Genomic DNA, 17829 nt, shown 5'->3' on the forward strand with positions numbered 1-17829 from the left:
TAGAGAGATGTTGAAATTGGAGTCTGTCCAGGCAAGGATGAGCAAACTATGTTGTTTGAAGGACAGCAAAAGGACCTGAGACAGTCTAGACCAGAAAAAAGAATGACAGTGCCAGGTAACATAACTTGAGCCCTAACGCAGGCCTGGTGCTGTGTCTGAGGAAAGTACTGATGCCATCTCCACGTTACACACAGAGAAACCAAGATGCAGAGAGGCCAGGTGACTTGCCCACGATCACGCAGCCTGGCAAGTCGTCGGACCAAAGCTGAAACTCAGATCTGCGTGACTCCAGAACCCGTGTTCCTAACTAAGCCAGCATGTTGTGCTTCTGGTCTCACCCAGGGACGCTGGGGGCAGTGAGTGCAAGGTCATGAAAACCCTCTCCAAATCCTTGAAATCCAATCCTGTGTGTCTGAGATGCCTTAGAAGGCAGATTCAGGACCAGTGGGTGAAAACTGCGTGAGAGTAAATTTCAACTCTTCGTCAGGAAAATCTAATGGGTTTAGTTGTCTGAAAAATGGCACAACTCCCAAGAGAGGTAGTGCACTCCCTATAATTAGAGGTGTTCACACAGAGACCAGAAGACCACTTGGCAAGAATGTTTTATAAGGCATCAAGCTGTTGGACTTAGTCAGCTTGGGTTGCCATAGCAAAATATCCTAGACTGGGTCGCTTCAACAACAAACCTTTATTTATTTCTCACAGTTATGGAGACTGAGAAGTCTCAGATCAAGGCACTAGCAGAGCCAGTTCTGGTGGGGACTCTCTTCCTGGTTTGTGGGCAGCCACCTTCTTGCTGTGTCCTCACATAGTAGAAAGAGACAGATCTCATGTCTCCTCCTCTTTTTATAAGGGCATTTATCCCATCGTGAGGGCCCCACCCTCATGACCTCATCTAACACTAATTACTTCCAAAGGTCCCACCTCCAAATACCATCAAACTGGGATTAGGCTTCAACATAGGAATGGGACACAAACATTCAGTCCACAGCACTATTGGAAAAAATAGCCTTGAAAGTTCCTTCTATCCCAGGTATCTGAGCTGTGTATATTTCCTTCACAGCCTTAAAAAATGTAACTTAAAAAAAAATTTTAACTTGATTTTGGTCTGTCTTTCCTTGCCTCCAACACTAGAATGTAGGCTCAATGAAGGTAGAAACTGTGCCTTTTTCAAATTTTTACTTTTCTATGTCTAGTGCTTAGCCTAGTGCTTGACAAATACAACGCACAGCATTGAAAGACCAAAGGGCTAATCACTAGCCAAAAATATATACCCAGCACTATGTCAAAATCATTAGCTTGTATTTTCTGCATACATCTTAAGTGGGGGAATCATGTTGACTCTTGCCCACTTTGCTGTTTTCTGCACTGACACAGCTGACTCTCAATTCCTCTCACCCCTCTCCTTGCCAGGTGGCAGTCATGCAAAAAGAACTGACTGCCCTTCAACCTCAACTCATCCTCACCTCTGAGGAGACTGCTAAAATGATGGTGAAAATTGAAGAGGAGACGAGACAAGCTGATGCCAAGAAACTTCTGGTGCAGGCAGATGAAAAAGAAGCCAATGCTGCTGCCGCCATTGCTCAAGGAATCAAGGTACAAAGAGCTGAGGGGAAAGGGAGGAAACTAGTTCTGCAGAATGTGCGTGGTCTTGCCCATCTCTCGGAGGAGAAAAGTGAAGATCAGAAAGGGCAGGTGATTTTCCAAGCAACACACAGCTAGTAAGTGATGAAGCAAGTCTTTCTGACACGTGGCTCTCTCCAGGAAGCATTATTGTTTTCCAGATATTCTCCATCTCACTGAGAGTCAAGGTCTGTAAAACTCAACATGTGCTGACCTCATCTCTTACTACTTTCCCCTCATTCATTCTGCTCGGACCACACCAGCCTCCTAGCTATTCCTTAAATAATCACAAGGCACATTTCTACCCCAGGGCCTTTGCACTGGCTGTTCCCTCTGCCCCAGATGCTCTTCCTTTAGATATCCACATGGATGTCTCCTCCACCTCCATCACATTTTTGCTTAATTATTCCTGGCATGTTGTATGTGTGGAACAGATATTTGTAAGAGGACAGAATGTTGAACCTAGAGGACCCCATCTGAAAGTGATTTTTGTACCTAGGAAGAGATAGTCCTGAGAAGGGCTTGACCTACATTCAAATATTAGAAGAAAATCTGATTAACATTGATGTGATGTCATATATTTCTCAAAGCACCTTGGAGTACACGATTCCATTTGAGTATCACAGCTACCTTCAGACTCAGAGATCCATGTCTGGGAGTTGGTGGCATCAAGGTTCAGTGGCAAAATGACTTTCCAGAGGTACAGAGCTAGTTGAGGGAGTAAAATCCAAGGTTCGTGGCACTTATCTTAAGATGTTTGCTCCCATTCCCCCACTTGGCAGTTAGGAAATCCTTTTGACCATTCTTCAAACAAGGGCTCCTTCTGTCATAAGTGGGTCATGTGGCATTTTCTCAAAAAGGACAGGCCTTTTCAATTGGCTGTTCTCCAATGAGTCCTGAGACCTGACCTGTGATAGATTCCTTGGGGATCTGATCCCTGGTCTCAGAGTCACACAGTGAATACTTTGGATCACAGAAACTGCTCAATCGTAGTCCCAGCAGCGTGGACAGGAGGCAAAGGGAAACCATAAAAGATGTAACCACCAGGCACCAAAACCTGTAATCAGCAGGTACTTTGCCATTCCATGACGAGATGATAATAGTTACTACCTATCAGCACCACGCTGGTTCCTCTGGTATTCTTCCATTTAGCAAATATTTATTGAACACTTACTATGTGCTGGCACTTTTCCAGGCAGTGGGGAAATAGGAGTGAACAAGATAGACAAAATTCCTTCCCTCATGGAGACTGTATTCTCGTCTTCTTGCAAGGCAAATGTTGTCATTCCCCAGTTACAGAGGAGGAAATCATGGTATAAGAACGTAAATGGCCTGTCCAAGGTCACACTGTTACCAAGTGACAGAATCAACATTCAAACCCAGAGCTCTTTGACTCCAAACGCTTACTTTTAACTGTCATTGCAGAAGTTGCAGACGGGCAGCCAGGGAGCACATGCGCACTGTGACACACACCGTGCTCCTTAAAACTCAGAAATAGTTATCAACTTTTAAAACTCAGGAGATTTCAAGTAAAAATTCTGAATTTTTGGTTTTTTTTTCTTTTTTTTTTTTTTAAACACACCAGGCATTCTGGCAACATTGGACCTGCATTCCTGGGTTACACTCATCAGTGGCATCAAATAGATGCTGCCCCTGTGTGTTCCCATTCACCAAAGTCCCAGCCAACCTGCTTCCCACACTTGTATCACTGCCCTGGCCCCTCACGCACATGAATTTGCAACTCTTTCACAGTTCTGTACTAGAATCGGGCACATTGGGGCTCGATTTTTACTCTGCCCCTTCCTAGCCTCAGTTTCCCCGTCTATAATGTGGGGGTACTGAGAGCAAACCATGTTAAGTTTGTAGCACATGTCAGTTTAGTGGTCCATGTTAGCTGTTCTCCAGAACTGTTGTTCTTTGCTCTACACCAAGGGGCTGGCCTATGTGAGGAAGGCCTGCCTCTTGCCAGGGGTGGAAGGGGAGCAGCACCCCCAGGATTCTGCTCTGTAATGTCAGGGGAAAACAGCAACTTCCTGGAGCAGGAGGGAGGTGAAAGATGACACGAGGTTTATGAGGAGATGACCTAGGACTCCCCACCACACCCACTCCCAGGCAGTAAACTGCTACCTCGGTTTCGATGCAAGGGGTGAGGTTTATACTCTGCCATCCCATCCCCCATCCTGGGAGTGACACCTTAGAGGTGAGTCAGGAGGTGAAAGAAACTGTCAAGAGAGGAGAAGAAACCTGCATCTGCTCTGTAATTCCCCCGAGGCTTTCATCTGGACCAGAATCGCCTCCCGAACCTTTCAGGGCTGTAGTCCTTCTCCACACGAGGACTGCAAGTTTTCTCTAATCTCCCCAGACCCCCAGAAACGCCATAACATGGTAGAGCACCCAGTAGGGGCACCTAATGCATAGTAGGGGCTCAATTGTGCAAATGGAATCCGTACTAGGAAGATTAAGAGGCTGGAAGAGAGAGAATCAGGTCTCCAACACTCCACTCGCAAGTACAATGGTTGCTTAAATTGGTCAATTTTTTTCAAGCTAATGAATCATTTCTTTTCTTCCTAATGAGGATAATAAATGATGCCAGAATCACTGCAGATCTGATTATGTTTTGTCAGAGTGCACTGAGCTTCATACCTCTCAGCCAGCCCTGTTGCTCCTCATTGCTAAGACACAGGGACCATTTTCAATTATTTTTATCATAGAAACACATGTTGTAACAACACATACGAAAGAATTTTTTGGAACTCAATTTTAACCCCTTTTCAATTTGCAACTTCAGTTAGAAGTTTCCTTGTAGTCCCTGTCTATACACACGGATGGTTTTACATTATTGCGTTCATAGCATCACTGTGATTTCCATCATACTTTCCCCCCCTACTTAACATTTTTCCAAAATGTCATATAATCCATCTTAATGATCATTTTGAGCAGGTATATCACACATCAAGTAGCCATTGCCTCACTGGGCACCGAAGTCTGTTCCCTCCTGCCCTTTGTTTTTAGTGTTTCGATTGTGTCAGCTAAAGTTGCTCAACAGATCTGTGTGTCAGAGTCACCTGTGGAGTTTTAAAACTGCCGGTGCCCAGACCCTGCCCAGACTGAATGAATCAGAATCTCCAGGCGTGGGCTTGACCACGGGAGGTTCTAAATGCTGCTCCGTGACTCTGATGCATACGCAGGGTGGAGAGTCACTATTACAGAGGGTGGCGCCCTGGGAGGCCTTTTGAGTTACCTGACAAACCATTTGGCTTGCTCAGAAACTGAGCTGGAACCCCAGGCCTTGACCCTTAGGAAAGGAAGCAGAGCCGCCAGGCCACTAAGTCATCCCGCATGTTGTAAGAAAGTAACAAGGAACTGCTGATGATGTAAAGTCTTGGGTGCCTGGGATTGCTGAAATCCACCAAGTTTCCAAAGCTGTGGCTCAGCCAGCACCTTTGGCCTCCTCTGCCACCCAAACCTTTCTGAAGCTGACCATGAGGAACAGCGGGGACCGGCTTCGGTGCTTCTTCCCCTTGCTTTGCACTTTGGTGCGTGTCCTAGGGATGAACAATGGCTAGGTGGGTTGCTTCTGGGTGGGAGCTACTTTTGGCATGTGAAGCAGGACATTCCATTTGATGTTGGGGACATCTGATGTGGCTCATTTGAGGGGGATGTTTTAGTATGATAAAGCCAAATAAAACATTGCTAAAAGTTTATAAGAAAAGCAGAAAACCTAAAATAATGAATTCATGGTAGACACACATGTGTACATATACATGCACGTGCACACACATGTATGTAAGCAGGTGGAACAACCTTTGTTTTGCTTGCCTATCACAATAAACCTATGGGATATAAAGACTTCGTCACATGCTGCTTTCAGTTGTCTAAGAATTGACATACTATTGTGAAGGTTTACTTCAATCATGGCTGTGTGATCACTCCTTGGACCCAGGGGACTAACAGAGGATTCACTGAGTGGGGAGCCAGGAGCCTGGGTCTGTGACTAACTGGCAGTGTGACCTTGGCCAGTGCATTTTACCACTTAGGACCATTGTGAGAGAGTGTGTGTGTGTGTGTGTGTAATTTGGTAATTGGATTACTAACTAATCTATAATATAAGGTCCCTTTCAGTTCTAAAATTGAGATATAATTCACATACCTTTAACACTCACCCTTTTAAATTGTGCAATGCAGTGGTTTCTAGTATATTCACAAAGTTGTGCAACCATCACCACTATCTAATTCTAGAACATTTTCGTCACCCCCAAAAGAAACCCATACCCATTAGCAGCCACTCCCCTTTACCCCCTCCCCCAACCCCTGGCAGCCACTGACCCACTTTCTGCCTCTCTGCATTGGCTCATTCTGCACATTTCATAGAAATGGAATCACATAACAGGTGGCCTTTTGTGTCTGGGTTCTTTCACTTAGCATAATGTTTTCAAGGTTCATCTATGTTGTAGCAAGTATCAGTACTTCATTCTTTTTTATGGCTGAATAATATTCCATTGCATTAATTTTGTTTTTAAATTAATAAATAATGAACAAAACATACACGATCTCATTTTCCCTGAGCTCACCCCTATCTGTGACCCTTTACCCAGCTCTAATCTTGGTCCCCATCCCTCATCCTCCTCTTGCCTTAAACTCTACCCCAGTGGTCCCCAACCTTTTTGACACCGGGGACTGGTTTAGTGGAAAACAGTTTTTCCATGGACGCTTGGGGGGTGGGGGGCGTCGCCACCTCGGCTCCACCTCAGACCATCAAGCACTGCATTCTCATGGGGAGTGCGCAACCCGGATCCCTCACGTGCGCAGTTTGCGGTGGGGTTTGTGCCCCTGTGAGGGTCTGATGCCCTCGCTGATCTGACGGGGGGGCGGGGCTCAGTCAGGGGTTGGGGACCGCAGCTATACCCCATCCCCAAGCTTTACCCCATCCCTGACCATACCCCATCCCCATCTCTGAAGGTGTGCAATACATTCTGGACCCTCACTTCATCCCTAGCCTTCTCCCACCCCTCATGCCTTATTTCTTCCCTAAACTTGCCCTCACTGTCACTCAACCCCAAGCCTCCTTCTTTGCTCCATCTCTCAACCCTGATCAATGGGTGTGAAGTCCCCCAATTCATATATCTCTCTAGAATGTATTAAACCCAAAAGCTTCATTTTCTAAAGATCGCAAGCAAGGTAAATGCTCAAATGTTCAGGACATCCAAACCACAGCCCCAAAAGACCACGCACGCGTCCCTGCTGCTGTCAGCAGTCAGAGCCACCCTTGAGTGCGGAGCTCCAGGGGAGACACCATCCTCGAAGGGCGTCCAGGCAGGACGTACCTCCTGCTGCTTCCTCTGCTTCCTCCAGGAGTGGAGCTCTGCCTCGCCCCTGGTGTGCCGGGCACTGGCACTCATCCCCATTGTCCCTGTGCTGCCTGCAGATCGAATGCGAGGGGGACCTGGCCGAGGCGATGCCGGCACTCGAGGCTGCGCTGGCTGCGCTGGACACCCTGAACCCCACCGACATCTCCCTGGTGAAGTCGATGCAGAACCCACCAGGCCCTGTCAAGCTGGTCATGGAGAGCATCTGTGTCATGAAAGGGCTGAGACCAGAGAGGAAGCCAGACCCCAGTGGCACTGGTAACCCCCCCTGCCCCCACCCCACCCTGATGTCTGCCCAGGCTGCTCTCCCCTGGCAGTAGGGTGCCAGCACCCCACCCCAGGCCTGCAGGCAAGATCCCTGAGGTTGGAGGAGTTAGGAAAGGCTCCAGGATATGCATGTGCACCAGAGACCTCTCTCATACTTCTTCACCAACCTCTGTCCTCTCAATCAGTTGGGAAAATGCAGGTATCTGTGGGTGAGCTGAGCTTAGTCAAGGCCTCTGCCTACAAAGTGTTATAATACAAAAACGAAGGACATGTACACATAAGGCCTGGTGTGGAGCAAAGACACACAGGGTTGTGTGTGGGTGACAGACAGAGCTAGAGAGAGAGAAGCAGAAAGAGAGCCAGAGAACGAAAGAGAATGAGACAAACAAAAAGAGACTGAGAGATAAATGGAGAGAGACCCAGACAGCTGGACACACACACACATGCACACACATACCCATAAAAAAGTAATGAATAGGGAGAAAGAGACCAGGAGAGAAAGAAGCCAGGAGAAAGACAGGCAGGGAAACAGAGAGAGAGAAAGGATACAGAGACTTAGAAATGGGGGGGAAAGGGATAGGAGAAGGAGGAAGGAAAGCTCCTTATACCACTGAGCCTGGAAACATTAATAGGTGAATATTCATTCTCCTTAAAATTAAATGTAGAGAATTATATTAAGACCCCTGCCTTAGAACCAAACAAGGCCTTTAAAAACCACCTCCAGTTCAATTTCCTGCCTTTTGAGTCTTTCTGTCCTGGGGACAGTCCTGCTTTTCCTTCATTCCTTCTGAAATGTTAGAAATCCCTAATTTCTCAGTTGAAACCCTCTGGTTCCTGCTTTGTGTTGCTTAGTATTCCCTCTTCTCTGGCTGGTTTCAGCCCAACAACCACATGAAGAAGATGCAAAGGTGATCAGGAACAGCCAAGCAGGGAGTGGACTTTATAACAGGATCCTTTAGGGAAGCGGCTGGGGTATAGTAAGTTAGTAAATTGGCCTGAGCAAGGATGAGCTATCCAGGATTTCTGCACCCTGAAGTCACCTGGAGAGCTTAAGGAATGCTGAAGCCCATGCACCACTCCTAGAGAGTCTTATTCCACTGATCTGGGATGTAGCCTGAGCACTAGGATTTTTTTAAAGCTCCTGGGGGGTTCTAAGGTGCAGCCAGTGTTGAGACCTGCTGAGATACACAAAGCATAGCCGGGTCATGAATGTCAGTTGTCATCTTGGATTACTGAAGATCAGCACAGAACCCATCATTAAATTAAAATTAAAGCAAACTGTGTATTATTCACCCAATCCAGAGAATTTAGTGAGTATATTGGAATGGAACAATGTGTTAGTTTGGGGGTCCCTTGCATTTAAATGGAGCAGATCATTTTCCAGAATGCAAACAAAAACCTTCGTGGGAAACATTTGACTGATTACTGTGCTTGCAATTCGGAATAGGCCACATTTGGCCTGTTGTATTCAATGTCATGTCTCAGAGTATAACTTTTTTGATGAGCCTGAACTTGCCAGTACCATGAGCCAAAAAAGCTCCCAAATTTATTCCAACATGTCAACAAAGGGAGCACTGTTCCGGGGTGGGATCGGAACTGACTTGATTAGTTGTTAGTCAGCCTGATGGCTGCTACGGAGAATCAGGGCCTGTATGTTTCTAGGCAGGCCTTCTGTGCAGCTGTAAGCCTGCAAGCCGCTCCCCTAACCCTCGCTCTTTCTCATGAGACCACTGCCTCACTCGCTCATGCCATTCATCACCAGGAGGACTGACTGCATTCCAGCCAGCCTGCCTCCCAGACTTGGGAAAGAATATTCAAAACACACACCCACGGGCTGGGGCTCCTGTTGCCCTCTCCATCTCCGAATGGGATAACAGGGTAACATTCATTCAATCCATATTTCTTGATAACCGAGTCTTGGGCGCTGTGCCAGATTCTAGTAAACACAGCAGGAACTTACAGCTTTGAGGGAGAGGTAGGCAATTGAAAGTAAAGGAAAACTTGCAGATTGCAATAAATGCAATAAAGGGAATAGACCTTCTAGCAAGCGAGATAAAAGAAACTTCTGGGGCAGGTACAGAGGGGGCCCCCCTTATAAAAGAAGTCTAAGTAAACCTCTCTGTGGAAGTGACTATTATATGATTTCAATAGCTTTAGGGTAAACAAGTGGAGTTTTGTTACATGTATATATCATATAGTGGTGAATCTGGGCTTTAGTGTACCCATCACCCAAGCAGTGTACATTGTACCCAACAGGTAATTTTTCATCCCTCACCCTCTCCCGCCCTCTTTCCATTTGAGTTTCCAATATCTGTTATTCACTCTATATGACTATGCATACCCAGAGCTTAGCAGTATTTGATTTTCTGTTCCTGAGATATTTCACTTAGGATAATGGCCTCCAGTTCCATCCAAATAGCTGCAAAAGACATTATTTCATTCTTTTTATGGCTGAGTAGTATTCCACAGTGTATATATGTGTATATATATACACACCACATTTTCTTTATCCACTCATTGGTTGATAGACACTTAGGTTGATTCCATATCTTTGCAATTGTGAATTGTGTTGTGATAAACTCACGAATGCAGGTATCTTTTTGGTATAATGACTTCTTTTCTTTTGGGTAGATCCCCAGTAGTGGGATGGCTGGATCAAATGGCAGATCTACTTTTAGTTCTTTGAGGAATCTTGATACTGTTTTCAATAGAGGTTGTGCTAATTTACATTCTCACCAACAGTGTATAATCATTCCCTTTTCACCACATCCACACCAACATCTATTGTTTTTTGACTTTTTAATGTCCATTCTGACTGGAGTAAGATAGTATTTCATTGTGGTTTTAATTTGCATTTCTCTGATGCTTCCTGATTTTGGACATTTTTTCATATACCTCTTGGCCATTTGTCTATCTTCTTTTGAAAAATGCCTGTTCATGTCATTTGACCACTTTTTAATGGTGTTACTTGTTTTGTTTTTTCTTGCTGAGTTGTCTGAGTTCCTTGCAGATTCTGGAAATTAGTTTTTTGTCGGATGCATAGTTTGTGAATATTTTCTCCCATTCTGTAGGTTGTCTATTTACTCTGTTAATTATTTCTTTCACTATGCAGAAGCTTTTTAGTTTAATTAAGTTCCATTTGTTTATTTTGTTTTTGCTGCATTTGCTTTTGTGTGCCTAGTCATAAATTCCTTACCTAGGCAATGTCCAGAAGAGTTTTTCCTAGGTTTTCTTCTAGAATGTGTAGGGTTTCAGGTCTTAAATTTGAGTCTTTAATACATCTGGAGTTAATTTTTGTATATGATGAGAGATAGCGATCCAATTTCATTCTTCTGCATGTAGCTATCCAATTTTCCGAGCACCATTTATTGAATAGGGTGTCTTTCTCCCTGGAGGTGGGTTTTAAAATGAAACCTGAAGTCTGGTGAGGAGTCAGCTAGTTGCCATTTGCAACATAGGCAAAGGACTCATGGCATGAAGCACTTGGGATCATGGAGGTATTGAAGGAAGGTTCTTGGTGACCCAAGTCTAGGGAATGAGGCAGCGATGAGGTGGGTGAGGCCGGCTGAGCCTCCCAGACCATGATGAGGAGCTTGGATTTTTTCTCAAATATGAGCAGTAGCCACTGCAGAATTTTAAGTCTCAGCCAGAGTGTTTTAATACAGCCTGTGATCTCTGTCTCTTGTACCAAATAGGTAAGATGATAGAAGATTACTGGGGGGTATCAAGAAAGATCCTTGGAGATCTGAAATTCTTAGAGAGTCTTAAGACATACGACAAGGACAACATCCCCCCATTGATCATGAAGCGGATTCGGGAAAGGTTTATTGATCACCCAGAATTCCAGCCAGCTGTAATTAAAAACGTGTCATCTGCCTGCGAGGGCCTGTGCAAGTGGGTGAGGGCCATGGAGGTATACGATCGCGTGGCCAAAGTGGTGGCCCCCAAACGTGAGCGACTGAAGGAGGCAGAGGGCAAGCTGGACGTGCAGATGCAGAAGCTAAACCAGAAACGAGCAGAGCTGAAGCTGGTGGAAGACCGTCTCCAGGCCCTGAATGACGACTTTGAGAAGATGAACACCAAGAAAAAGACCTTGGAGGAAAACATTGAAATCTGCTCCCAAAAGCTGATCAGGGCAGAGAAGCTGATCAGTGGTCTTGGGGGAGAGAAGGACAGATGGACAGAAGCGGCCCGGCAGCTGGGGATCCGCTACACTAATCTGACAGGGGACGTGTTGCTGTCCTCAGGGACCGTGGCTTACCTGGGTGCCTTTACGGTGGACTATCGGGCCCAGTGCCAAAATCAGTGGTTGACTCAATGTAAAGACAAGGTCATCCCTGGCTCCAATGACTTCAGTCTCAGCAATACATTAGGGGATCCTGTAAAAATCCGTGCATGGCAGATTGCTGGCCTTCCCATTGACTCCTTCTCCATTGACAATGGCATCATTGTGTCCAATTCCAGACGCTGGGCCTTAATGATTGACCCTCAGGGGCAGGCCAACAAGTGGATTAAGAACATGGAGAAAGCGAATAAACTGTCTGTCATCAAGTTCTCTGATAGCAACTATGTGAGGATGCTGGAAAATGCTCTGCAATTTGGCACCCCTGTCTTACTTGAAAACGTTGGAGAAGAGCTAGATGCTTTTATTGAACCCATCTTGCTCAAGGCAACATTCAAGCAGCAAGGCGTTGAGTACATGAGGCTGGGTGAAAACATCATTGAATACTCCAGGGATTTTAAGTTATACATCACGACGCGTTTGAGGAACCCACATTACCTCCCGGAAGTCGCCGTGAAAGTCTGTCTCCTCAACTTCATGATCACCCCTTTGGGTCTCCAAGATCAACTTCTGGGCATAGTGGCTGCCAAGGAGAAGCCAGAACTAGAAGAGATAAAGAACAAGTTGATTGTGGAAAGTGCCACGAACAAGCAGCAGCTAAAGGAAATTGAAGATAAGATCTTGGAGGTCCTTTCCCTGTCCGAGGGCAACATCCTTGAGGACGAAACTGCCATCAAAATCTTGTCCTCCTCCAAACAGCTATCTGAAGAAATCTCTGAGAAACAGAAAATAGCTTCCATGACAGAAACGCAGATTGATGAGACTCGGATGGGCTACAAGCCAGTGGCTGTCCACTCTGCCACCATCTTCTTCTGTATCTCTGACCTGGCCAACATCGAGCCGATGTACCAGTACTCCCTCACATGGTTCATTAACCTCTATGTGCATTCCCTGGCCCACAGCACCAAAAGCGAAGAGCTGGATCTGCGTATCGAGTACATCATTGAGCATTTCACCCTGAGCATCTACAACAATGTGTGCCGCTCTTTGTTTGAGAAGGACAAACTTCTCTTCTCTCTCCTCCTGACCATTGGCATCATGAAAGAGAAAAAGCAAATTGATGAGGAAATTTGGTACTTCCTTCTAACTGGAGGCGTTGCACTGGATAACCCCTTCCCCAACCCAGCTCCTGAATGGCTGTCTGAGAAGGCGTGGTCGGAAGTTGTCCGTGCATCTGCCTTACCAAAACTGAAAGGCCTGATGGAACATTTGGAACAATATCTAGATGAATGGAAGTCCATCTATGACTCAGCCTGGCCCCATGAGGAGCCATTTCCTGGATCTTGGAGGTTCCTTCATGGATTGGAGAGGATGGTGATCCTCAGATGTTTGCGGCCTGACAAAATGGTCCCAGCCGTTCAGGAGTTCATTGCTGAGAACATGGGAAAGATATTCATCGAAGCCCCTACATTTGATCTCCAGGGATCCTACAATGATTCCAGTTGTTGTGCACCATTGATTTTCGTGTTGTCTCCAGGCGCAGACCCAATGGCAGGTAAGGACAGAATGTTGTATGAGGAACATAAAAAGCCCAGAATGTGTGAATGGATAGCAATAGCATGTCCCTTACAGCAGGGATCTCAAACTCAGATGGCTTTGAAGGCCAACCAGTTAATAAGCTAAGGTGAAGCAACTGAAGACTTCTTTTCCCACCTAAAGGGGGCAGCTGCTACTTAGCACCCACGAATTGTGCCATTGGGGAATGTGAGCCCAGAATCGCCAGATCATCTGATTTTTCAAGAGAAATTAAAAATTCAGGTCGGGTATGGCGACTCACGCCTGTAATCCTAGCATGCCAGGAGGCTGGGCAGGAGGATTGCTTGAGCCCACGAGTTTGACGTTGCCGGGAGCTAGGCACTCCCTGGGCAACAGAGTGAGACTCTGTCTCAAAAAAAAAAAAAAAAAAAAAAAAAAAAGTGCAGAACTTACCCATGCTTAAATCTTGGTAACTCAGTTAATTTTTTTTTTTTTTTTTTAAGCCTTATGAGGTCAAGCCCAGGGCTAGATTCAGCCTGCTGGCTGTCAGTTTATACCTTTGCCTTTAACCATTTTCTCTAACTATTGCTTCCTTAATTTTTTTAATTTTTAATTTTTAAAAAATAATTAGAAGCTAAGTGTGGTGGTGCATGCTTAGAGTGTCAGCTACTCTAGAGGCTGAGGTGGAAGGAACACTTGAGCCCAAGAGTTCAAGGCTTCAGTGCGCAATGATCGCACCTGTGAATAGCCACTGCACTCCAGCCTGGGCGACATAGTGAGACCTCATCTCTAAATTAAGTAAGTAAGTTAATTAATTAATACCATATGTAATTAAAAAAAATCAAGCAAGGCAAAAAAATATAGGCTCGTAGTTCAGTCAGGGGTGATTTTGCCCCCTCACGGGACATTTGGTGACATGTGGAAACATTTTTGTTGTCACAACTTGGGGGTGCTACTGGCATCTAGAGGCCAAGGATGCTGCTCGACATCCTACAGTGCACAGGGCAGCCTCCTCCAGCACAAGATGACCCGGCCTAGAATGTCAACTGTGACGAGGTTGAGAAAGCTGGTGTGGAGAGCAAGTAAGGTACGTCTTCCTCCTCTTCCTTCCAGAGCTAACCACTCTTACCAGTTTTGTGTATCTTTTCAGAAATCATTGGTACATATAGAAGGATTTGAGTTGTTAACAGGAATAGATTCATTTTCTATTCTGCTGGGGGATCTCAACTCCTTAGTTTAATAGTATATATGCATTTATTTAAATTCATAAAATATCTCTGGAAGGATTCACAAATCTAATAACACTGGCTACCTCTGGCGGTCAGTGACAGAGATTTATTTATTTCACTGTACAAAGGCATATATTTCCTATTAAAATTAATTAGTAAAAACTCAGTTCATAGTTGTTTGGTTATGTACTAATCTCTCTGTTTTTGAGTTTTCCTCTTCATGTTTGGCACCTGGGAATTTCTCTTTCTTTCAAACCCCCGATTTTTTTTTCAGTTTGGGTAATTTTTTTTTTTTTTAATATATCTATTTTTTTTAGCTGTCCATATAATTTCTTTCTATTTTTAGTAGAGATGGGGTCTCGCTCTTGCTCAGGCTGGTCTCGAACTCCTGAGCTCAAACGATCCGCCCACCTCGGCCTCCCAGAGTGCTAGGATTACAGGCATGAGCCACCACGCCCGGCCTGGTAATTTTTTTTTTAATCAAAAATGTCTATGTGTTTAGAGCAAAAGGGAAGTTGACTGTAGCTTCGTCCATCATCTTACCATATGTCTAAATCTTCTGCAGAGAGATGCTTATTTTGTAATTAACATAAGCCAGTGAGTTTCTGAGTCCAAAATTTTAATGTAACCCCTCCTTTTGTGTTGTTATTGTTACTATGGTCTTAGGTGGCCTGCCTTCTTTCAAAAGCCCCCTTTCTTCCTGGTCTTAGGGCTGCTGAAGTTTGCTGATGATCTTGGCATGGGAGGTACCAAAACACAGACCATCTCTCTTGGCCAAGGCCAAGGCCCTATTGCTGCCAAAATGATCAATAATGCCATCAAAGATGGGACCTGGGTGGTCTTGCAGAACTGCCACCTGGCCACAAGCTGGATGCCTGCACTGGAGAAGATTTGTGAGGAAGTGATTGTTCCTGAGAGCACCAATGTCAAATTCAGGTGAGATGCTATCCCACCACTGCCTATCTCTGGGACCCAACCTGCAGACGTCATGTTGGCAGCTGGGAATGCAAAGATGAACAACTCAGTCATGCCCCTAAGAAGCTCTCAGTCTAGCAGAAGGCAGCCCATAGATAAATAACATTGACACCAGGTAATACCTGCTATACTAGCTATTTGAACAAGAACCATGGAGCACAGTTGGGGAAGGCCTGGAGGCTGGAAAATCACCTGGGGTTTTGAAAGATGAATAGGAGTTTTCCAGGAAGGATATTCCAGGCAGAAGAGAGAGCATTTGTAAAAGGAAAGAAGTGTATTAAGGGAATACTAAGAAGTTATCCTATGTGCTGTGAGAAGTTGTTGGAGGAGGTAATAGATGTGTCTGGGAAGTAGATTAAATGTTGGCAAGTCTGGCTTTTAAAAATTATTATTTGCCTAAAAAAAATCTTATCTGTACAAATGGTACCATTTGTCCTGCCTCTATCCTATATTTCTTGGGATCCATGGAATTTTAATCAACATTGGAAACAGATATTTGTTTTTTGTAAAGTTTAAAGCCCAGCAAACCTGAGCCTCAGTTTTTGCATTCATAGAATGATGAGATGAACCAGACAGACATTAAAATCCCTCTAAACTCATATGTTCAGGGATTCTGTTATTCCAGGCCAAGGGTCAGCAAAGTATGGCCCGTCAGCCAAATCCAACCTGCTACCAGTTTTTGATACAGCTTGCAAACTAATTTTTAAATAGTTGGGGAAAAAACCCTAAAGAATAGTGTTTCAAGACACATAAAACTTACATGAAATTCAAATTTTAGTGTCCATAAATTGTTTTATTGAAAAACACCCATGCTTATTCATAAATTGTCTATGGCTGCTTTCATGCTACAAGTAGTTGCAACAGAGACCACATGGGCCCACAAAGTCTAAAATATTTCCTATTTGGTACTTTACAGGAAAAGTTTGCCAAACCCTGCTCTAGGCAACAAAGCTTGCTGGTTATTTTCATTTAGTCATGTCTGCCTAAAACAGTCACGTCTGTTTGGTGCTTATTTACGAAGTCAGATTAGGTCACAGTTGATTTGTATTCATGTAAGATTTCCAAAGGGGAGAGTTTAAGGAAAGTCCATTGGTTTCAAGAGTGCTCTTTGGTTGGTATGGTGCATGGATTCATTGACCATCAGTGACATACTTAAGGAAGAAAAAAATCATTCATGCTGACATTTATGGTCTACTAAAATATGGTCCTAACCCAAAAGTCGTGACCTTGGGTGCCTACAGTGGCCAGGCATGTAACATAAATGAGTGAAGAGGGCTGGACACAAGAAACAGTCCACTTTCCACAGTACATTAGCAATCCTTAAGGGCAGTCAGCCTCAGTATCAGACAATAGGGAATGGTGAGGACTGCGGTGAACTGGGAGCACATGCCCTGGAGAGAAGGGCAGGTGCTGCTTAATACTAGCTAATTGTTGCCATGCAGGAATGCAGGTTTCTTGTGATCAGATTTGCTGATGATTTTGTTTTATTTATTTATTTATATTTTTTATTTTCATTCATTTATTTATTTTTATACAAGGTCTCACTCTGTTGCCCAGGTAAGAGTGCAGTGGCATCATCATAACTCACTTCAACCTCAAAGCAGTCCTCCCACCTCGGCCTCCCAGAGTGCTAGGATTACAGGCGTGAGCCACTGTGCCTGGCCTGCAGATGATTTTAAAGGGAAGGTGGGAATCTACAGTTTTAAATAAAAGCCCTAGATTTTTAAAAGTTGGCAACTACTTTAAAAATTTGTTACAGCATTATGTGGGTTCACGTGACATGAGCCGAACATCACTCATCTGCAGGCTGTAGTCAGGGCTTAGGCCACCAGTTTATGGCCTCTTCTTCTCCTCCCAGCCCTGTGCCTGGACCACAGCCAACTGCTCACTGAGCCTGATCACGTCCCAGCTCTCCCTCCTCCACATGGCTGCTCAGCCTGTGCCCTGTGTCTTTAGTGACCTCCCATCCCCAAATCTACCTGTTGAAAGTCTCTCTAATGTCTAGCAAACAAACAAAAAACAGGAGGCTGTGATGTATATGTAACATGAGCTTGGGTAGGAAAACCAAATTAATAACAGCCTGGAATGCAATATGCCAAAATGTTAACCTATAGGTGATAAAATTAGCAATTTTATTTCCTTCTGAATACTTTTACATATGTTCCCATTTTTTATGGGCACAGATAAACTTTTGTTTCTTAAAGAAGAACTCCCTGTTTCTCCAGGTCCATTTCAAATACCATTTCCTATAAGGCAGTGGTCAGCAAACTTTTCTATAAAGAGCTAGATAGTAAATATTTTGGGCTTTGTGAGCCATGTTGTCTCTGTTACAACTCCTTGGAGGCAGTTGTAGGTGACAGCAGCCTTAGACAAAATGTAGATGAAGAAGCTTAGCCATGTTCCAGTAAAACTTGATTTACAAAAACAGGCAATGGGCTGGATTCAGCTCCCTGGCCACAGTTTGTGACTTTTGCTCTCTGGTGTTTGCCTGGCTCCCCCCGACACACTGAAACCTCTTCTTCCCATGGAACCCTGGCTCATTATTTTCTTC

At 44.7% G+C, this 17829-nt stretch overlaps 1 protein-coding gene across 1 annotated transcript in view; it reads left to right on the top strand.

The window, feature by feature from the left end:
* DNAH3 (dynein axonemal heavy chain 3) overlaps positions 1-17829 on the top strand; it is a 128091-nt gene that overhangs the window by 96001 nt on the left and 14261 nt on the right. The window contains exons 51-54 of the mRNA XM_069485998.1: positions 1414-1596; positions 7049-7247; positions 10952-13093; positions 15014-15239. Coding sequence (XP_069342099.1) covers positions 1414-1596; positions 7049-7247; positions 10952-13093; positions 15014-15239 — 2750 coding nt within the window. The remainder of the gene's footprint in view (positions 1-1413; positions 1597-7048; positions 7248-10951; positions 13094-15013; positions 15240-17829) is intronic.

Source organism: Eulemur rufifrons, chromosome 14, assembly GCF_041146395.1.
Source record: "Eulemur rufifrons isolate Redbay chromosome 14, OSU_ERuf_1, whole genome shotgun sequence".
Taxonomy (NCBI): Eukaryota; Metazoa; Chordata; class Mammalia; order Primates; family Lemuridae; genus Eulemur; species Eulemur rufifrons.